Raw genomic sequence first — 22,995 nt, 5'->3', positions numbered from 1 at the left:
ACTCAGATAGAACAGGTAGTAAAATAGAAGAGTTCATGGATTCAAATGACATGTGCTGTATAAATGATGACAAAATTAGCACATATTTTTCAAAAGCATATGGAACATTTTCCTCAGTAGACTTAACTTTATGTACAACAAGTATAGTTGACAGATTAGATTGGAATGCAGTTGATGGCTTGTACACCAGTGATCATTTCCCAATATTAATTTCCTTATTAAAATAATCCTACAAAACATGTCCCTCACTATAACATTTATAAAGCAGATTGAGAGTGATATGAAATGTACACTAGAAATATCCCACCATTTGAGAGAGGTCTTCATATCAACATGGAGCAGCTGAAGGCAATACACTTGGCCCTTCAGCACTTTGCAACAGCGACTTTCAACTCCACAGTCATACAGTAGTCCTCTTGGACAATATGACAGCTCTGGCCTACATAAGGAATCAGGGAGGGACCATCTCCTTTTCACTGTATCAGGCAGCCAGAGAACTTCTTATCTGGGCACAAGAAAACCAAACAAAGATTGTCACCCGCTTTATATAGGGCAAGCTAAATATCATAGCGGATGAATTAAGTTGTTGCAAACAGGTCCTACCCACAGAATGCATACTGAATCCGCAGGTGTGCACCAACCTGTGGAAACGGTGGGGGAAGCCGTTGGTGGATCTGTTTGCAACCTCGAGAAGCCACCGACTTCCCTTGTATTGTTGACCAGACCCAGACCCTCTCACGTGGGCAATGGATGCGATGCTCCAGGACTGGTCGAACCTGGACATCTATGCATTCCCACCATTCAGCACAGTGGGAGACCTAATCAACAAATTTCTCCTGCACGATAACATGTCGATGACCCTTGTAACTCCTTTTTGGCCACAGAAAGGGTGGTTTCTGGATCTCTTCGATCTTCTTGTAGATTTCCCAAGACTACTGCCACAGTGATGAAATCTACTCAAGCAACCGCACTATCACCTGTTCCACCAAGGACTATCCACTCTCACCCTGAGAGGTTTCAGACTGTCAGGAAGCTTGTCAGAGCAAAAGGCTTTTCGAGACCAGCTGCGGAAAGACGTCAGTCATCACTCCGTCTACCAGAACAAGTGGGCAATCTTCCGCAACTGGCAGAAGACACAATGTATCATCTACTTCTACCACTGTAGCGCAAATAGCAGATTTTTTTATATGTTTAAGGTCCTCTCAAGGGTTAGCTACATCCACGATCAAGGGCTACAGAGCGATGCGAAACTCCGTTTACAGACATAAGGTCTGGATCTGTAGGCTGATAAAGACATCGATGACCTAATAAAATTGCTGAACACTTCGAAACAGGAGAGGTCAAATTCTGTGTCCTGGAGCTTAACCCTTAAACGCCTACTGGACGTATGATACGTCGACTAAAATTGTCTGTTGGGTGCCAAGTGGACGTACCGTACGTCGACTACAAAAAATTTCAACCTTCGGTCAACTTTGACTCGACCGAAATGGTCGAAAAAACGCAATTGTAAGCTAAAATTCTTACATTCTAGTAATATTCAATCATGTACCTTCATTTTGCAACAAATTGGAAGTCTCTAGCACAATATTTCGATTTATGGTGAATTTTTGAAAAACTTTTCCTTACGCCCGTGCGGTAACTCGCCGAAAATTTCATAAATTCTTTCGTCATTTGGTCGTAATTTTTGCACTGTTTTATATTAACTGTTACATAAAGTTTTATATATGAAAATGTGCGCAATTTCATGTAAAATACAGCAAAATACAACCTATGGTTATAGCTTGTAACAGTTTGGAAATATTTTCATATAAACCACGATAACTGCCAAAATTTCAACCTATGGTCAACTTTGACTAGACCGAAATGGTAAAAAAATGCTATTGTAAGCTAAAACTCTTACATTCTAGTAATATTCAATCATTTACCTTCATTTTGCAACCAATTGGAAGTCTCTAGCACAATATTTCGATTTATGGTGAATTTCTGAAAAAAAAAAACCTTTTTTCTTACGTCCGCCAGAAATTCTTTCTTTCACGTTGTCGTAATGTTTGCACTGTTTTATATTAGTCATTACATAAAGTTTTATATATGGAAATGTGCGCAATTTCATGTAGAATACAACAGAAAATAACTCATGGTTGTAGCTATTATCAGTTTTGAAATATTTTCATATAAATCACGATAACCGCTTAAAATTTCAACCTTCGGTCAATTTTAACTCGACCGAAATGGTAAAAAAAACGCAATTATAAGCTAAAACTCTTACATTCTAGTAATATTCAATCATGTACCTTCATTTTGCAACAAACGGGAAGTCTCTAGCACAATATTTTGATTTATGGTGAATTTCTGAAAGAAAAAAACTTTTTTCCTTACGTCTGCGCTACGTAACACGGCGAACATCTCAGAAATTCTTTCATCACGTTGTCGTAATGTTTGCATCATTTTACATTAGTCGTTACATAAACTTTTATATATGGAAATGTGCGCAATTTCATGTAGAATACAACAGAAAATAGCTCATGGTTGTAGCTTTTATCAGTTTTGAAATATTTTCACATAAATCACGATAACTGCCAAAATTTCAACCTTCGGTCAACTTTAACTCGATCGAAATGGTTGAAAACGCAATTGTAAGCTAAAACTCTTACATTCTAGTAATATTCAATCATTTACCTTCATTTTGCAATAAATTGGAGGTCTCTAGCACAATATTTCGATTTATGGTGAATTTTTGAAAAAAATATTTTCCTTACGTCTGCGCGGGAACTCGGCTGAACATCTCAGAAATTCTTTCGTCACGTTGTCGTAATATTTGCACAGTTTTATATTAGTCGATACATAAAGTTTTATACATGAAAATGTGCGCAATTTCATGTACAATACAACAGAAAATAACTCATGGTTGCAGCTTTTATCAGTTTTGAAATATTTTCATATAAATCACGATAAATAGAAAAAATTCAACTTTCGGTCAACTTGAACTCGACCGAAATGGTCGAAAACTGCAATTGTAAGCTAAAACACTTACAGTCTAGTAATATTCAATCAATTAGCTTCATTTTTCAACAAACGGGAAGTCTCTAGCACAATATTTCGATTTATGGTGAATTTTTGAAAAAAACATTTCTGAGTCCAGTCCCGTGTCAGCCGGTGAAATTCCATTACAGCACGAATTTCTAGGTATAACAATGCTAGATATACCAGAGAAAAAGAGCTTTCATTAAAGCTGGGGTTACTACCCCCAGTTGAGCGTCTTTTAGGAAGACGTCGGTATAATGAAGGGTGAGTGAAATACCACTACCACGGAAATATACTCGAAAGATCTCTCCTTATCAAAACCCCCGTAAAAGAGCGGTGAGCCGTTACAGCTCCCACATTCAACACCCGCCAGGACGGCGACACCAGCGCCACCTACTTCGTTCCATTTTCTAGCACGTGATAAATTGGTTTCTTTTGTGTGCTCGTCCCCCTGGTTGTTTATGCCTCACTGCCTAGCCCCTCATATTTATGTATCTTGTATCTACTGATGGAAAAGTGTAATCTGACTAGCCATAATTGTTTTCGATTGCGGGGTACTGGACGGTTTTTATTTGGCTCCACGTACCCCAGATGTTTGTGTGTGTTAATTTTCATTAGTCTTGTCTCTTACGTGTTTAGCCTAAGTTTACGTGTATAGTATTAAGGTTGTATTTGCTTGTTCTGTGCACATTTCGTGTTTCACTACCTTTAAGTAATTTTAAGATTTTGAGGTTTTTTCCCCATCATACCGGGGACCTCCTTGTTTTGTAGTGCTAAGTTTTTTGATGTGCCTTAGATTTAAGATACCTTACTTTTAAGTATTCTTGCTTCATGAAAGAGATTGCTTGATTAAAATTATTTTTGTTACAATTTTGCTTTTTCTTCAGATTACCCCCTTTTTCCCAGTAGTAGCAGTCTTGGCATGATTCTCTATCACTATTTCACCGCTGACACGGGACTGGACTCAGAAAAGGGATTTTGACAGAGGAAAAATCTATTTCTGAGGAAGGTCCCGTGTCACCCGGTGACCCTCCCTAACTGACCTAGTACTCCCCCCCCTACTTGCACATGCCAAGTCTGGGGTTAGTGCTAGCATGGAATGAAGTAGGTGGCGCTGGTGTCGCCGTCCTGGCGGGTGTTGAATGTGGGAGCTGTAACGGCTCACCGCTCTTTTTACGGGGTTTTGATAAGGAGAGATCTTTCGAGTATATTTCCGTGGTAGTGGTATTTCACTCACCCTTCATTATACCGACGTCTTCCTAAAAGACGCTTGACTGGGGTAGTAACCCCAGCTTTCATGAAAGCTCTTTTTCTCTGGTATATCTAGCATTGTTATACCTAGAAATTCGTGCTGTAATGGAATTTCACTGGGTGACACGGGACCTTCCTCAGAAATAGATTTTTCCTCTGTCAAAATCCCTTTTTTTTACGTCTGCGCGTTACGAATTCATGCATCATTTTGTGATAATATTTTCTCTGTGTTGCTTTGATCGTTTTACAATTTGTTATATACCAAAATCATCGCTATTTAGTGTACAATACAAAGAAAAGCAAAATAACCCGTTAGCTTTAACCGTTTTGCTCACAGCTCGATTTGTATAAAATTATATATGAAATTTTTTTTTTGCGCTGTCATATATTTCAATATTTATATATGATAATGATATTTTTTTCATTTCTGATGGTTGCATACTAAACTTCAGGCAATGACAAAAAAAGGAGCCAAAAATGAACTCTTAATCTTAAAAACTAAGCGTGATGTGATTTTTTTCCGCTTCGGCACTAACTCCCGAACGCCGCCGGCATACGGGAGACGTTTTTGTAAATAGGGGCTCGGCGTTTAAGGGTTAATTGTTTTAAAATGGCTTTCAGGCCCTCCTTTTGAGCCACTTCAATCCACATCCCTCATGGATCTCACAAAGAAGACCCTTTTTTAAGTAGCTCTGACTACTGCTAAGAGGAGTAGTGAGTTGCAGTCCTTGAGCAAGAAGGTAGGATTTGCACAAGGAGATGCTGTCTGCTGCTTTACTATGGGATTCGTAGCAAAGAATGAAATGCCAGCCAATCCCTGGCCCCGTTCATTCACAATCAAGAGTTTAATGGACATTCTCGATCCTACAGACCAAGAGGGAGCTCTTTGTCCGGTAAGAGCATTAAAGTATTACCTGGAGAGGACTAAGAGAATCAGAGGCATGTCTCCTAACCTCTGGTGTTCAGTTAAGGACCCGACCCATCCTTTTCCAAGAAAGTGTTGGCATTCTTCTTGAGAGATGTAATTTTCAAGTCTCACATTAAGACTCAAGAGGAAGATTTACCTATTTGCAAAGTTAAAACCCACGAAATAAGGGCAGTAGCGACTTCGCTTGCCTTCAAGCGGAATTTATCCCTCTCTACAATTGTGCAATCCACCTTCTGGAGGTGCAAGTCAGTGTTTGTAAATTTTTATCTTCATGCTATTGAGACTGTATATGAGAACTGCAGTACCCTTGGCCCATTATCTGTGGCTGGCATGGTGTTTTGGGGAGGAAGGATAGGAGGTATTTCTTACATTCCTCTATCCACTCGCCTTGAATTTAGGTTGTCAAGTTTTGGGAAGTTGGAGGTACCCATCACTTGTTGTTTCTTGTTATGAATGGGTTATGGGTACTGTATCTGGTTTTTATATGGTGTATGTGTAACTTGTTTTTTATGGTTTTGGTTATGGTACTGCGCCCAGGGCAAGGGCTTTTGCTTTTATTGTTTGCTTTGGCAGCCATCGGAGTACTCCTTGGCTGCGAAGCCCCACTGATGTAGAGGTGCCCCTGGCTTCACTACCACGCCACTATGGTAGAGATGAACTTCGCCAGAGGCAGCAGTTTCCTGCTGTGGCTCTCTCACCAGGTAGGTTACAACAAACATTTTATCAATGTTAACTACTTTCTATTTCAATATTCGTCTCCATCTATGAGTGTTTTTTAAGTAGTATATGCCCATGCATCCCACCTCCTGTCAATGTTGGATTCAGCTATGTAGTTACTTGGTAAGTAACTTATGTAAAAATGGCATTTTTATGATAAAATAAAGTTTTATATATATACTTACTAAGTAACTACGTGATCAGAGCTCTTCCTCCTCCCCTCTCATGGACATAAGGCATAAACAAATTGGGCTCTTTAGTAGTGTTGTATCTATCCTTCCCCGAAAGTGGGTGGGATGAGTTTCCTTGGAACGCTACCGCGAATTTTCAAATTTAAGCTGCTGATAAATGAAACTGATAGCTATGTAGTTGCTTGGTAAGTATATATAAAACTTTATTTGATCATAAGAATGTCATTTTTCCAGGCCAACAACTGTATCAATTGTATACATTAAAAATAACAGTGGACCAAAAACACTACCCTTTGGAACTCCAGACAAAATAGGTCTTGGTTTGCTAAAGACCCCATTAAGAGCAACTTGTTGCTTCCTACCTATAAGGGAATCTTGAAGTAATTCTAAAACATATCCATCCACTCCAAGATTCTGAAGTTTATAAACAAGTGCCTTGTAATTTACTTTTAAGTACTATGCACTCAAAACAATAATCAAGGTTCTCTTATAAATGGCATGTCAAGTCTAAAAGAGCATTGTAGATACTTAGATTCCACATATTTATGTAGTGGCTTAAAAATAAGTATTCCTGTAACTTTGGAGAGCACAGGGAGAATAGAAATTGGCCTGTAGTTACTGCAGTCTGCAGATATGCCATTTTTTGGGACGGGCACTGTATCACTAATCTTGTGCTCAACTGCAAAGATACTACGTGGACATGAAAATCTATAGTCTGCTAATCTTGGGAGACAACACACTAGAAACTTTTTCAAAAAATAAAGGCAAGTAACCATCAGGATTTTCTCCACCCCAGCTACCAAGATTATCCAGAATTTTCTTAACATCCGTAGGGGGAAGTGAAATTTGATAAGAATAGGTTCAGGATGGCAAGTATCTTAGAGAGGGACATCCTCAGCTGGTTGCTTAGCTTCAAAAGCTCGATGAAGCACAGTTCAGGCTTTTCCCTAGGTCTAGTAACCAATCTACCATCTGCCAGTAGTGGTGGATTTGAAGACGAGCCTGACCCAAAGATAGATGCCAATTTGGTCCACCACTATGAGGCTGAGTAATTCCTTCAAGTTTCCTCTTCAAAAAATTATTGTAATTTCTCTTGGCTGTATGGTCAAGTTCTATTCACAGCACGGTGAGACTCAACAAAAATGGTGTCATTTTCATTTGAATGATTTTGTCTCCATGTGTTGAATTTGGTCCGTTTGTCATGGTAAGCTCATGTTTTTACATGTCATCAAACCATGGCTGGTCATTTGTCCTGAATTTGATGACCTTTCCAGGGACACAACTTATTAAAATAGCCATTAGCATTTCATTTAACTTTTTGGGACCAGGATCTGATATAGCATCTGAAATATTAAGTCCCAGACAAGCTTCAGTAATGTGATCCCAGTTGGCTCTAGATTTCAGCCAGACCATTTTTCTACTGGTGGCATTAGGAATATACCAGTTGACGTTAGGAATATACCAATTGATAGATATGTCCATCTCAATGGTGCAGTGACCAGAAGTTCCTATATACAGTATTCTCAGAACTTGGACTTCACGGTAACTGGAACATCTATGAATATAAGGTCTAATATATTACAGTACCATAAATATGCATGGGTTCCTTAGTTAGCTGGACAAAATCAGAGGACACACAGAACTCAAGAGCAGACTGGCCATGTTGATGTATGGAATTTGAATTTAGACACTAGCTGTGCTCTGCATTAGTCACCAGAAATAATGAAGCTTTTGAGTCCAATGACTACGCCATACTAATCCTTTCCAAGAGACGGTCAAATGTAGAATCATTGATATTTGGGTTGCAGTAGACCGCAGATATACTGTATAAACGTTGTAGAACTGAAAATTTTAAAACAAGGAATGGCATGGCAAACTACTCCAAATTTTTCTGATGATAGATAGGTCGTATGGACTTAGTGTATACAGCCATACCTTGCACATGTGGGATGTTATGGTGATAAATAAAGTCAGGCCATCAAACCCTGGGATGAAAAACTCAACCTTTGGCTTCTTATTACTATTTGCAAGAGTTTCAGACAAAGACATCAAATCATAATTATGGGCACAATCAACCTTTGGCATATTACTATTTGCAAGAGTTTCAGACAAAGACATCAAATCATAATTATGGGCACAATCAACCTTTGGCTTCTTATTACTATTTGCAAGAGTTTCAGACAAAGACATCAAACATCAAATCAATAATTACTATTTGCAAGAGTTTCAGGACATCAAATCATAATTATGGGCACAATCAACCTCTGGCTTCTAATTACTATTTGCAAGAGTTTCAGACAAAGACATCAAATCATAATTATGGGCACAACTCAGGAGATGAAGAAAATTTGACCTTAAGCCCAAATACTTAAGTAAAGTACATTACTCTGCAATTTTTCTTAGTGTAATGAGTAACAGGCCCAGGGTTCAACTTGATGTCTCCTGAAAGAATGAAGATTAAAAAAAAATCAGTAGCAAAACTAATAAAGAGACTCATAACAACAGTAACATAAAAATCAAGAGAATAGTAAACAATAACACCATCAACAACAACAGTATTTACATTATTTACAAAAATTCCATTGAAAGTATACAGTAAATAAACCTGACCATATGTCACTGAAAAGAAAGAGCTGGAAGCAACTAGTCGACAAGGTGGGGCCGGAACACCTTTTAAGGTAAATAAGAAACCAGCCAGGTTTGCCACAACAACACGGGAGGACAGTCAGGATAGATTAGAAATTATAAAAAGCTCAGAAGGAAAAGATTAGGCTAAGATGTAGGCACTTTGCTGATAATCCATCAAGCAACTTTTTCTTTATTAGCCTGTTCCACACACTTTTCGAAAAGACAGGAAAGTGAACAGAAAAGAGGGAAAATGCCTGATTGTACCCTCAAGCAAGGGAACTCAAACTAAAGACCATGGAAGGCCACGGTACAATGACTAAGGCATAGTCCAAGGTTGGAGAACGAGGTTTGTATTCTGAGTAATCTCCTCTTAGAAGGGTTGCCTACCAAAGCTGAAGGATCCCTTCTACCTACTGGTTTAATTTTGGAGTGTTCTTCTTCTAAAAGAGTTGCCTGGCAAGGCTTAAAGAGTCTTTTCTACCCTAACTCGTGTAGGCTGGGACGTCACTGAGAAATGAATGTTGCTAAGAAAAGTCTTATTAACCCAGTACCTGCCAGTAAGAACCCTACTGCTTGTAAACCTCATTGGCAGTAATCTGCCCCTCCAAAAATAATGGCAAAATCCACAACCTATTTTTCATCTTTCGAACCAGATATGGGATAATGAGGGTGAGGGGAAAGGCCTTTTGAAGGGAGGTCAAAATAAGAGACTGTACAAGATTTTAAAGAAGGTGGAGATCAGCAGGAGGTGAAAGGTTGAGAGAAGTCAGATCTGTAAAAAGAGCTTTTAATACACATGCTGACAAGTCTGTTAAGTTTAGATGCCTGTGTTTAAGCAAGTTTGCATGATTGTAGGCAGTGCCCATTTTGTAGTGAAGTCCAAAACTGAATGTTATTGTAGGGGTCAGTTGCGCTGGGAAAACAAGTTCATTATCTGATTTTTGTGATCAACTTGCCATAACCAATAAGTGATTTTCTTTTTGCTGTACCAAGTAATATTAGTACTGTATTGAATTATCTTTTTTCAGGTATAATTTTGACTTTTGTATCAGAATGGATGATTCCAGTAGAAAACAACTTAAAAAGCAAAGTTCCAAGACCTCTTTGGAACAAAGCTTGAAGATGATACCACCCCCACAGCAGGCACCAATTACAATTTATCCTGGACCTTCTTCTAGTTTGGCTGCATTGTCAAAGGTAGTATAACTTAACACTGTTAAGAGTCTTCTTACTTTTGTTGGCTCACTTCATTTTACTCCTGTCTGTAGCTGCTAAATTGCCAGTATACGATTATTATATGATTAACATATATTAATGTATTTTCCAGCATCAAAGGTGCTAATATTTTCTTGAATTAAGTCTTGGAAACTTACCATGCATCCTAGAGGGCAAAGGCTGCATTTGTCATTCTGTAGGCCTATCAAAACCTGAGAAGAACGTTATCTTTGCTAGACATTCATCAGAATTCCTTTATATATGTTTTCTGAATGAAGCATATAAATTATGGTTAAAGTATATACTGTAAAACAAAAAATATGCTTAGTCATAAAGATTCACTTGGGATTGGCAGACTACTGTTGGAAGTCAGTAACTGGATGGTAACTTAAATGTTTTATATCACTATACCATTATTAGCGAGCAAAAATAAAATTGTATGTTAAATGGACTTACGAGTAAATATAGAAAGACTATCATAATCAAATGTTCATTTGGTACTTTTACTAAATTCAAGGGGAGTGCTGACTCCATAAGACCCCATTATAAAGTAAGTGCTTCTAGCCACCGATGAATGAAGGGATTTGCTTCAAATTTTTATCACTTATTCTTCAACCAATAATGAAAATTCTGAAAAAGGGAAATTTAGAAATTTGACTTCTAAGTTTTTTTTTTTTTTTTTTGCATTAAAAAATTTTTTTTAACTTAAAAAATATGCAAAAAAAAAAGTTTCACTCAAAAATTATTTTCCCGAGTACAAAATCAAGATATATAGTGACCCTGGTAGTTGTGACACCAGATAAACCACAATTAATCAATCAGTTATGCTACACTCTGTAAAAGTTTCATCGAATTTAGTATGGTCTTCTTGGAGTTATAAGCATTTATTTTTGAAAAAACTAAGTTTTGAGAAAAAAGCAAAAAAAAATTATGCTAATTTTGTAATAACTATGAACCTATGACAGTTAGAAGGCTAATTTTTGCACTAAAACTATTTTGTCATACAGGTTGAGCATCACTAATCCGGCAATCAGTAGTCCGGAACAATCAGTAATCCGGCACAAATTTCGGCTACAGTAATTTCTGTTTCTGCACTAATTTTCAAATTTCCCTTGTCGCTGCGCTAACTCGCTCGCTGGCCGCTTCGATTTGGTGGCACAGTGTGCTGCCTCAACAAACTGGAGGTGTTTGTAAACACAGGCATGCTTTTGCTGTTCCATTTTTTACATTTATTATTGTCTTTTGGCCTACGCTATGGTAGATCGTATAGGCTACATATACGGTGGCCTAGCCTACATTATACTAAACTCTATTCACATATTAACAGTATTATACAAACATCAACATAACGAATGTGCATCTTTTTCATGGATCTTTTAAAAAGTTATGCTTTACTACATCGTATCCAATTGCGTATATTCTCATATTGCTTTTTTATTATAAATTGCGATCAATGTTTTGTTTGAATTGATAACGCGGTGTTTATTTCGCCGCATTTAACTCAGTTCAGAGAGCTTTTCTTGCTTCTAGTAAGCGTAAATGAATAGATACTTTTTTTATTTGGGATAAGGATATTTTTCGTTATACGAAATGTTTTTAAATCGAAATATAACTTAAATACGTTTCGTTGTGAAATTAATTTAGCTATTTTTTTCGTTAATATGTGACGTTGGCGGGAATTGCGGCTGGCCGTTTTGAGGGCATGTTTGTTTTGTGTAAGAAAAAGGTCAAGATTCCGTTCACTATTTTCTCTTGATTTCATCATAATACGAGCTTTACGTGTTTATCTTTTATCGGCGTGAAAACAGCAGTAATTTGTATTCTTTTATGCCCAGTAGTTTTGATTAAAATACATTCTCTCCAATTATATTTACGGTCAAGTTTCATCCATGTTGCCGATGCACAATAATCTATAGTCACTAGCAGCTTGAACATTGCTTCCTCAGCTTCAGCTACAAATTGCAGCATAAAGTTACTGCAGCAGTATATTTCCTTGCCGATCTTTTCTCTAAAGCAAATGAGGGTATAGTGTAAAAAATATATCAGTCCTATTGTACTGTACTTAACGTCATTTGTAACATAACTACAGTAATTGTTTAACCATTCGATGGTTGAAATACAAGCATAACAGTTGTTATCCGGGACGATTATTAGCAAAACAACAGTTTCCCATTCGGTTGTTTATGGCGATGCACGCATTCAATGCAAGAGTATAACGTTACTAACAATACTTTTATCATTCTCTTTTACCTTTTTAACTAGCAGATGGAATAAAGAGATGGAGGAAAAGAAGTTGGTCTCTCTCGCTGCCTGCGCATCATAAAAATAAAAATATTTCCTAAATATTTTCGTATCGGTATTAATTGCTAACCCCATCGTAAACTCGAAATATCGTAAGTCGAATTATAAGTAACTCAAGCACTACCTGTATTTGACAATTGTCTTTTCTTTATTAACCAACTTGTACTGATTTATGGGATATTTTAATTCTAGGATGAGGTGCTTAGCTACTGGGTTTTGTGTATTCTAGCCTATTAAATGGTTAATCCGGCAAAATGGCTAATCCGGCACCCTCTAGGTCCCAGTGATGCGGATTAGTGATGACCAACCTGATTAGTATACTGTAATCAGATGAATAAAACTCTGTATAAGAATATATATATGAAATTTTTGCCCGTGATTTTATACAATATATAGTATACTGTAATCAGATGAATCAAGATAAAGTATGCTCTCTCTTGATTTATGTTTTACCTAAAATATATTCTTCAAGCATTTTATGATTTCGGCATATTATTTTGAAGCCATGATTATATATATATATATATATATATATATATATATATACATATATATATATATATATATATATATATATATATATATATATATATATATATGTATGTATAAATATATTTGTATATATATATATACACATACATACCATATATTTCCGAGTATAAGACAACCTTTAAATCATAAAATTCACCCTTAAAAATTGGGGGTCGTCTAATACTACCATTCTAAAAATCAAACTTTGAATTCTAAGTGAACTTTATCGGTAGGCTAGCCTTGGCCTCGGTGCAATAACCACCAACATACATGAAAAGATTCACATTATGAAAAAACTGATAATAAAGGTAATAAAACCATTTTTACCTTATATATTATTGGCATATCTTCATAATGAATAGCCTATTTGAGAAATGATTCCATATCAATGAAATCAACTATTATCTGTGCAAGACCAGCTGACAAAATGTAGCTTAAATATCGAGTTATGGTTGCGCTCACAGCAACCTTTATCATTTAGTAACATAGTGTAATTACGGTAGTAATAACATTTAGGATAACATAATAAGTACAGTAAATCCCCTGTATTTGCTGTCTCACTATTCACGGACTCATGTATTCGTGGATTTCTCTGTGGAACGTATCTACCCATTATTCCCGGAAAATTTGCCCATTTGCGGTATTTTTCAGAGAAATATTCACCAATTACTGTATTTTCATATAATTTTCGTGACTAAATGCACTTTTTGTGATAAAACTATTAAAATACTCGGGTATAAGCATTTTTAGAGGGTTTTTCTTGTGTTTAAGCTATTAAAATAGGGAGTTCTAAGTGTTTTTAGAGGGGTTTTAAGTATTTGCTGATTTTAGCTATCCCCTGCGAATACGGGGGTTTTACTGTACTCATTTTTCATTAAAAATTCATATTGCAATACACTCCCTGAACACCTGAATTAGCCCTGGTCACCCACCAGCCCGAACTGCATCCCCATAGCTTTTACCCACTAAGTGGGTAATTAACTGTCAGCATTTCCCAAAGCTTACAGGAAAATCTTGTCAAATGAGTTACCTGAAGTACCGTTGGCAACACTGCTGCAAGTCCCGGCCGAGTGAGGCCAAGATCCCCAATTGCTTTTTGTTCGCCATGCTCTGTGGATGTGTCCCACATCAGATGAACTTTTGGTCATTTAGCCCGACCCCCATTCAAGATTTTCGACATCAGATCACGATTTGGACTGTTTTCAATGCATTTTCTCCTGGATGGATACTTTATTGATGGGATTTGAAACTTCTCTCCCAATTTTGACTTTGGGATTGGTACTTTGGACTCGATTGGATAAGTCAAACAAGAAGACATCCCCGTCTGCTAGTGCCAATACTTCAACTTTGTTTACATCTTCGATGACGGAGCCTTCTACTGCTGGAGATGCTGACGCTCATCGGCCCTACACGTCCTGCAGGCGTAGGATGAGTACCCTCAAACACGATCGACATTCTGTTTGTATTTTATGTAGGGAAATGCAGTGTAGTATCAGTCAGATAGGCAGCGAGTCTTGGTCGATAGATCAGATGGAAGAATTATTAAAAAAGTTAGAGGACAAGTTACTAGCTGAGTATGTCTAGTCGATTTTCTAGCTTTATGACTAAATTAACGGAAACTAGAGATAAGGATAGTAGTAATAGTGTTGTTGATACTAATCGTTCTTTTTCAGCCCATCTGCCTGTTCCAGAACCAGCCCTAACGGGTGCTAGGGGTCATGGAGAACCGCAAACCTTAAAGGTAGGATCTGCCGGCCCCCCGGTGTGGAGCAGGCAGTGCTGGCAGCAGATTTTCCCCCTTCCTTCTAAAAGCGTAAGTTCTAAGGTGGATTTAGAATTGGGAATCACTCAGAAGAGTAGGAATTCTAATTTAGGAAGCATTCAGGAAGAGTAGTTGAACGTGCAGTCTTCTTTGGGTTCAGGGTTTGGTTGGGGTCGCTAATGTTTAGGTCTCTCACTTAGATCAATCGTCGGTTTTATTTCCTGCTTTGTGCTCTGTGCAACAAAGGTTCCAGATCCGTTGAGGGTCTTTCAGAGTTGGTTTCTGATGTTTCTGGTTCTGAAATTTTGTTTTTCCTTGAATACTCCTTCTTCGAAGGTTCCTTTTCTTTCAAGGGTTAAAATTTCTTTCGTCTTGCGATGGAGGTAATTCTGGCCATCGAATTTTCCAATATTCATGATCATGTCTTAAAGAATTTTCTGATTTTGACAATGTCTATCAAGATTAGCAGGGGCAGGGGGAACAGAACCAGCCTGTTTTCTTTGAAATCTATGGCCTCTTCGGCTGCTACGAAATTTTCCCATTTTTCCCCATTTTCTTCTAAGACTTCTTCCATTGCCCTTCTCAATCTTCTTTTGGTCCGCTCTTCGGAGTCTTTGTGGCTCATCCTGTTTTCTTGGCTTTTAACTCAGCAGAGCAAAGGCTTTCTTGGTTCAACTCTGTATTTTAGAGCTTCAATGGCTCCCTCTCTCTCTTCGGGGTTAAGGGAAGGGGTATTTTTTATGGATCCGTCGTCTTTATCACCTTTTGCGAATCCTGTAGTTTCTCAGGCATCCGGTCTAGTTGCTTCTCAGGTGTTTGCGGAAGCGTCAGCAACTCCTTATTTCATTCTTTACGGGTTCCTAACCGTAATGTATCCTTCGCGATTCTTACGGATGCTATACCAGTCGGCGATTCGCCAGCGTTCAGTGTATCAGCACCGATAGTTTCCGCGGCCTCTCCATTCTCAAGGATAGTTGGTAATTTACCTTCTTCTGTTACCTTCGGTTCGGTACCTCATAACTTCCCCTTCGATACTCCTTTGAGTTCGGTCCAGTTAGGACCTTCTCCATCTGTCCAACGTCGGCGTTAGGCGCTCCCGTGGTTACTCCGAGTGTGGATTCTTCCTTCTTCCCTCCTTCGGCTTCTTCTTTCTCAACTTTCCGGCAGGTTTCTTTGTCCTTCCGTCTAGGCATCCATGTAGGTTCGGGGTTGATTCTGGGTCTTCAGTTCCGGATTCCCATTCTCATGCGGTTTTGATACATCCAGATTTGAGTGGTTCGGGTGTTGCGGCCTCTTCGCTCTCAGGAGTGGGTGTGGCCGGCCCAGATGTTGCGTATCCCTGTTGGGCGGTGCAGGGTTTGCGCAACCTACTTTGGTGCCTCCAGTATGTTCACAATTGATATGTCAGGTGTCTGTTCCTGTTCCGGCTCGGTCGGATCAGTCCGACAATCCTCCAGCTCAGTCGGACCAGTCCGACAATCCTCCAGCTCGGTCGGATCAGTCCGACAATCCTCCGGCTCGGTTGGACCAGTCCGACAATCCTCCGGCTCGGTTGGACCAGTCCAACAATCCTCCAGCTTGGTCGGACCAGTCCAACAAGGATTGTTCATTTGAAGAAGAGGATCCGGTACCGGATATTAGTTCTCCTTCAGCTATAAGAACGATTATAAGCGGATGGTAGACTTCATCCTCACTTATCCTCAATCCAAGGTTACAGAGGAGCCTACACTACCAAATCAAACAATGTTCGAGTCGCTATATGCGACAGAACCGGTAGTTGCTCAATCATCAAAGCATCTGGTCTGCTTTGGCCGTGTCAGGCAGGCATTAGGGGAGGCAGACGTATGTTAGTGGCTTTGATAGGGTTGAGTAAGCAGGATTCAACCTTGCTTCCTATTCAGGAGGGGTTTTAACAAGGTAGCAGATAACCCTTCTGCAGGTGTCAGGGTTCCTCTCAACGTATCTGTTGAGGCTCTTCTCTCTCGGGTTCCTTCGTCAATTGTTTGGTCTCAGTTTCATCTAAGGAGGCTTGTATCTTGGAGGACACCTTTTGCAGCCATCTGGAGGCCTTGTCCTCTCTATGTGGATGTGTCCAGGTTGATAGGGTTTTCTCAAACAAGATGGATATACTCCCTCCAGTCCGGTACTGCATGACACCTCATCACTTCGATGTCAGTGGGGCTGGCATACCAGGTTAACATTTCGCCTGACTGTACAACGTTCTTTGCCAGAAGAGGAGGGACTTCTTTTAAAGCTTCCGCCTCACTATCCGGACATCCAGAGAGGGTTCTGTTGAGGCCGCCTTTGCGCTCTGCAACAGTCTTTTAGGGAGGAGGATGTCTCCTCCACGATCAATTTCATGTGGCCGTCGTCAGCAGTAGCGTCACAGCAAGCTATGATTAGTGTGGCTCCTCTGGGTTCAAGGGATGTTGCCAGTATAACGAACTTGTTGTTTCTAACTCATGTCTCCAATGTCGGCAATTATGCATCGTCGAGGGTACAAAATGTTGAAGTAGAAGTGTTCCTGTCCAACAGGGAACAGCCGGTTAATGAGAGACTGTCGAGACGTAGTCGCATGGCTCCAGCATCGAATATTCTTTCTCATGCTGTAGATTTGCGACGGGCAAGGGGGCTCTCGAACGAGGGGAAATCATTCCCCCGTTTGACTCTAAATGTCTCTCTGTCCTCTTTTTCTTCTACTCCTTTTTTACTTCTTCCCCCAGCTTATTTTTAGTTCTCTTCCATCTTCCTATCCACCCGCTATGACTACCACTTCTATATATATGTATGTGTGTGTATATGTATGTGTATATATATCTGTATAATATATATATCTTTTATCACACCATATTTATATATATATTTTATCACATCAGATTTACGCTACCTCAGAATATCCGATGGTCTTATCACAGAAGGGGAATTTATATGCGATAAATGGAGTACGGGACACGAACCCTCCCACAGACCTATTCAGCTACTCCAGTTGACGTTACCACAAATAAATTCCCCTTCTGATAATTCTCCATTGGAGATATTCCTGAGGTAATATCTGATTCAATTACCTCGGGAATATCTCCGATGGAGAATTATCACATATATATAATATATATAGGGAATTTATATATATATATATAAATGGATTATAATATATATATACATATATAATATATATCGGCACAGACCTATTCAGCTACTCCAGTTGGCGTTACCAGGTGGTATACCATAATATCCATTTATATATATATCTTATATATGAAAAATTAAAACACTATTTAAAATTTGAAACCTTCATGTTTTTGTATATGATAATTCTCCATATTCTACCAGTGAACAGGGCACAGAAACAAGTGCCCGAAATATATGGTTTCAACGTTTAAATAGTGTTTTATGGGCCTTCTTATTTTTGATATTACACTGTAGTATTACAGGAAAAGACATTCATATATATATATATATATATATATATATATATATATATATATATATATATATATATATATATATATATATATATATATAATATATATATATATATATATATATATATATATATATAATATATATATAATATACATATATATATATATATATATATATATATATATATATATATATATAATATATATATATATATATATATATATATATATATATATATATATATATATATATATATATATATATATATATATATATATATATATATATATATATATATATATATATATATATATATATATATATATATATATATATATATGATATATATATATATATATATATATATATATATATATATATATATATATATATATATATATATATGTTGTCGGACCCTATTTCTTTCCTTCAAAGGGCCCAACACTAAGGTAAAGTGTCCGGGCTAGGGCATGTGGTAATTATTGTAAGTAGGAACAAGTGGCTCTTTAAAAACAGTTATTAAATTATAAATTACTGAGATGAAAGGGAAAATGATTAATTGTTCCCGTTTCTTCTTTATTTGTGATTTTTGTCTTACAGTTCCACCTATAGTTCTTAACTGTTTCTTAATGGTTCGAGACTTTAAGATAATGGTTTCGAGAGACTTAACGAATTAGATTACGGGGACTATTGTTTGAGAGAGTCTTTCTTCACTAAAACACTTCTCTTTGTCTTTTCTGCTTCCCACACTTCGGAATAGTTCTCTCTCTCTATCTTCCCACTCTGCGACTTTTCTCTCTGTCTCTCTCTTTTCTCTCCCCGACCTTTTCTCCCGTCTCCTTTCCTGTATGCCTGTCCTTATATCTCCCATTTTCCCTTGTGTCAACCATGACGTCATATTCTGGGCAGGTACTGCTTTTCTGAGGCACCTCCTCCACTTGCTTCATTCCAACTTTTGGAGGTGTGTTTTAAGGAATTCCTGTTGATTATTGGGTAGTTACTCCTTGTAGGACGTCCCTAGGTCTCTGGCACTGATGGCATTTGATTGGCCAAAACATCTAGGCTTGACCTGTGGGTGTGGCTTATTTCCTTGGGCTATCCTCGAAGTCAAGGGGGGTGAGGTGTTTTTCCCACACTCTACTAACCATAAGGTTCCTTCGCAGGACCCTCGTGCCCCTCGAAGTAGGTTCCTTCACGTTGTGAGGGGGTAAGGGGCCCTGGCTTTTCTTCTTCGTTCTTATGAAGAATAAGAGCCCGGGCCCTGACGGATCACCTACAAACCTTTCGATTTAAATAGCGTGGATATTTTCACTTTCGCACAAATTTCTTGGACCTGGTAAATAGGAAAAGGTATCATAGCTGGGATTGGGTTTATATCCGAAGCTAAATAGTGAGAACTGTGGCAGGACCATCAACTGCCCGATAATGTTCGGACCTGAGTTTTCAGTGGAACTATTCTACGGGACTGGACCACGGATTCCAGGGGTCTAGTTCTGGGAATAGGACTCTCGGCATTCTGTCCGGTTTGCCCATAATGTGATTAGGGTGGGGATGATTGTATTCTAGTAATGCTCTCAGTCCTATCAAGCAGGTTGGCTTACACTTGAGCCACTCTAATCATGTTGTGCCATCCCCTTTGGGGTAGGGTAGGGATGCGGACATTTGGGAGTCGGTTCTCACTTGTGCCATTAGTGGAGGAATGAACTCCATGAAAGGCTGATGATATCTTTTTAAGGTTTTCAGGTTTTTTTTTTCTCCTCCCTCAAATCTTTATGCAAAGTGAAAATAAAGATTGAGTACCCTGGGCCCTTTGATGGTAGTGACTCGGCACAGATGACGACCGATGGAACCTCTTGTAACAACCTTTTTTTGGAAAAAACAATAAAGAATCCAAATATAATCACACTGGAACCTTATCCAGTACACAACAAATAAAAAAAAAGTAAATATCGTCTTGACCCAACCTTGACTCACTTCGACTCCCTCTTTGGGAGTGGAAGTTGGTCAAGGTTTCTAACCATGGAAACAGAACAGCAAATCTCAGCCCTAAAGTTAGAAAACTTCTTATTAAAAAGACACTCAACGACAGAAATGTCGTTTAGACAAATAAAAATGAAGACGTGGCTTATAGAAGCCACAACAAAAAACCAGTCTGAGGACTATCTATCAATAAAAAGTGTTGACAATGTAAATGTAAAAGTAAAGAAGCATGACACTATGAACAGCATTCGGGGTACTATTGTGCTTCCTGAAAATAATGACGAACTGGTTGACAAAAATATACTGTTGGACTCTCTTAAAATGAGATATACCAAAATCCAAGACTGTGAGGTATATATAATACCAAGTAAACAAAATAATAAAGCATTAAGAATTGCAAAAATAAAATTTGAGGGTCAAGAGTTACCTCAAAAAATAAAAATTTTGGGTCAAAATAGAGAATTGAGACCTTATGTTCCCAAACCGCTACAATGTCAAAATTGTAGTAAGTATGGACACACAAAGAAAAACTGTCGTAATGAACCTGTATGTGCTTATTGTGGATCTGACGAACATGACACACAATGGAAATGTAGTGAACCAAAATGTGTAAACTGTGGACAGGATCATCATGCTAGGTCCAAGGAGTGTGTGTACTACATATACAATACAGAGTTGAAAATGTTGCAAGAATGAACAGGGATGTAATCAGAGAGGCTAAATTGGAATTAAAAGTGAGAGGAATGCAAGATCCATCTAAGAAACATTCATATTCCTCAATAACAAGAGCAAAAAATGAAGCAAAAATGGAAACAGATAGAAATAGCAGAGCACAGAAAAGTAAATCTCAAGAAAAAATTAATAATTTAGAAATAAAAAATAAAATTGTAAAAAATAAAGAAACAGGTACAAATGAGATGGATAATATTTTGTCCAATTCATTTGAAATATTAATGCAGATAGAAACACAGGAGGATGCTGCTACTAAAGTGACAGAAGAGGGTAGAGATAGACAGGAAATTAAAGATAAAAAAAGGCCTTTGGAGAGAACACCACCCAAAACGAAGAAACCAACTATTATTAGAGAAACATCAGTTAAACCAAAGATAAAGGAGATGAAAAAGGAACAAAAACAAAAACAAGCTAAGAATATACCTTTATCTCCTAAAATAATAATAGAACCTATGAAGGCAAATGTCGAGAACACTGAAGAAGTGAAAGAGAATCATACCATAGATGATAATGATTATGTCAAGGGAGAAGAGCTTACTCCTTCTCCAGTAATTGGAACAAGAGCAAATGAAAAGAGAAATACACATGATAATACTTGTGGATGTAATGATTGTTTCATTGAATTATGCAATAACAACAAAAGCATAACAAGAGATGGTTTAGCAAACATTATAATAAATTTTATGAAATATAGAAAAAAAGAAAACACAGATTTGAGCAACCATGAAAAAGGGTGCATGTGCATTGAGCACTTAGTCTATTATAAGGAAAAACAGATGAATGTCGTGAGTAAATTATTAGAAAAATTCCAAATTGATAATACAAAAAAAGAGAGTAAAACCCTACCGCTATAAAAAATATTTTCAATAGTTATATTATACAATGGAACGTAAATGGTCTACAGACCAGATTACACCTAGGAGAAATACAACGGTTATTAAAGAATATGAACCAATGATATTATGTTTGCAACATGTCAACAAAACAATATTAACGATAGGTAAATATACCCTAGCATCTGCATCAAGAGAGGAAGAGGAAATTTAGGTACTGCTATATATGTACATAACAAAGTATGTTATGACAAAGTACCTGTAAAATTTACTGATCTGCAAACGTCGAAGTATTAGAATATGAATAAAAAACGATAATTATGTCATTCATAATTTGTACAATCAACCTAATAAAAATTATGACGTTGACAAAATCAAAGAATTACTTAATAATACTAAGGAACCAACGTTAATAGTAGGTGATTTTAATGCCCACAACCCAATGTGGGACTGTAGTTGTACAGAATCAAATAGAGCAGGAATTAAAATAGAGAATTCATAGATTCATATGACATGTGCTGTATAAATGATGATTTGAAATCAGCACATATTTTTCTAAAACACATGGAACATATTCCTCAATTGACCTAACTCTAAGTACAGCAGACATAGTAGACAGATTGGACTGGAATACGGTAGATGACTTGCATACAAGTGATCATTTCCCCATATTAATTTCTTTATTACAAAATAACCCCACCAAACATGCCCTCGATATAACATTTATAAAGCAGATTGGGAACAATATGAATTCCACACCAGGAATATCCCACCATTTGAATATTTGAAAGACCATAATGAAACTAATGAATTTCTTGTTGATTTCATTACAAATGCTGCTGATAAAGCAATACCAAAATCCAAATCTCATCCGACAAAACACAAAGTCCCATGGTGGTCTGAAAAACTAACAGAATTAATAAAAATAAAACACCAAATTGGAAGACGACTAAATAATTTGAATAGAAAATTCAGTAAATTAAACAAAACGTTACCAATATTAGAAGGAACCTTACAAAACCTGACTATATTATTATTAGAAATTGATACATTAAAACCTCTGTATAATAAAATATCTGCAAAGTTTAAAAGAGAAGTAATACAAGGAAGAATCATTTCATGGAAAAATTATGTATCAGATCTCTCTAAAAATACTCCCATACAAAAAATATGGGAAAAATTCAGGAAAATAAATGGTACCCATGTTAAACCACCTAGACATGCCATAATAAAAGATGGGAAAAGAATACTTGATCCTAAAGAAATTAGTAATGTAATAGGTGAAAATTTAGCAAAAGTAAGTAGCAACAAAAATTTAGATGAGCATTTTCCGCACAAAGAAAAAATAATATAGAATTAATAACAATAAATTTTGAAACAGTTAGTAGAAGATATATATTATAATAGAAAATTTAGTATGGAAGAGCTAGAATTTGCTCTGTTGAACAGCAATAAATCTGCCCCTGGAGGTGACAATATTTG

At 37.3% G+C, this 22,995-nt stretch overlaps 1 protein-coding gene across 1 annotated transcript in view; it reads left to right on the top strand.

Annotated features, from left to right (window-relative positions):
* LOC136826855 (uncharacterized) overlaps positions 1–22,995 on the top strand; it is a 371,452-nt gene that overhangs the window by 52,936 nt on the left and 295,521 nt on the right. Inside the window, exon 2 of the mRNA XM_067084346.1 lies at positions 9,765–9,933. Within this exon, the coding sequence (XP_066940447.1) occupies positions 9,790–9,933 (144 nt within the window). The 5' untranslated portion in view covers positions 9,765–9,789. The remainder of the gene's footprint in view (positions 1–9,764; positions 9,934–22,995) is intronic.

Source organism: Macrobrachium rosenbergii, chromosome 41, assembly GCF_040412425.1.
Source record: "Macrobrachium rosenbergii isolate ZJJX-2024 chromosome 41, ASM4041242v1, whole genome shotgun sequence".
Classification (NCBI taxonomy): domain Eukaryota; kingdom Metazoa; phylum Arthropoda; class Malacostraca; order Decapoda; family Palaemonidae; genus Macrobrachium; species Macrobrachium rosenbergii.
The sequence above is the reverse complement of the archived record's forward strand: the minus strand, read 5'-3'. Positions and strand labels throughout refer to the sequence as shown.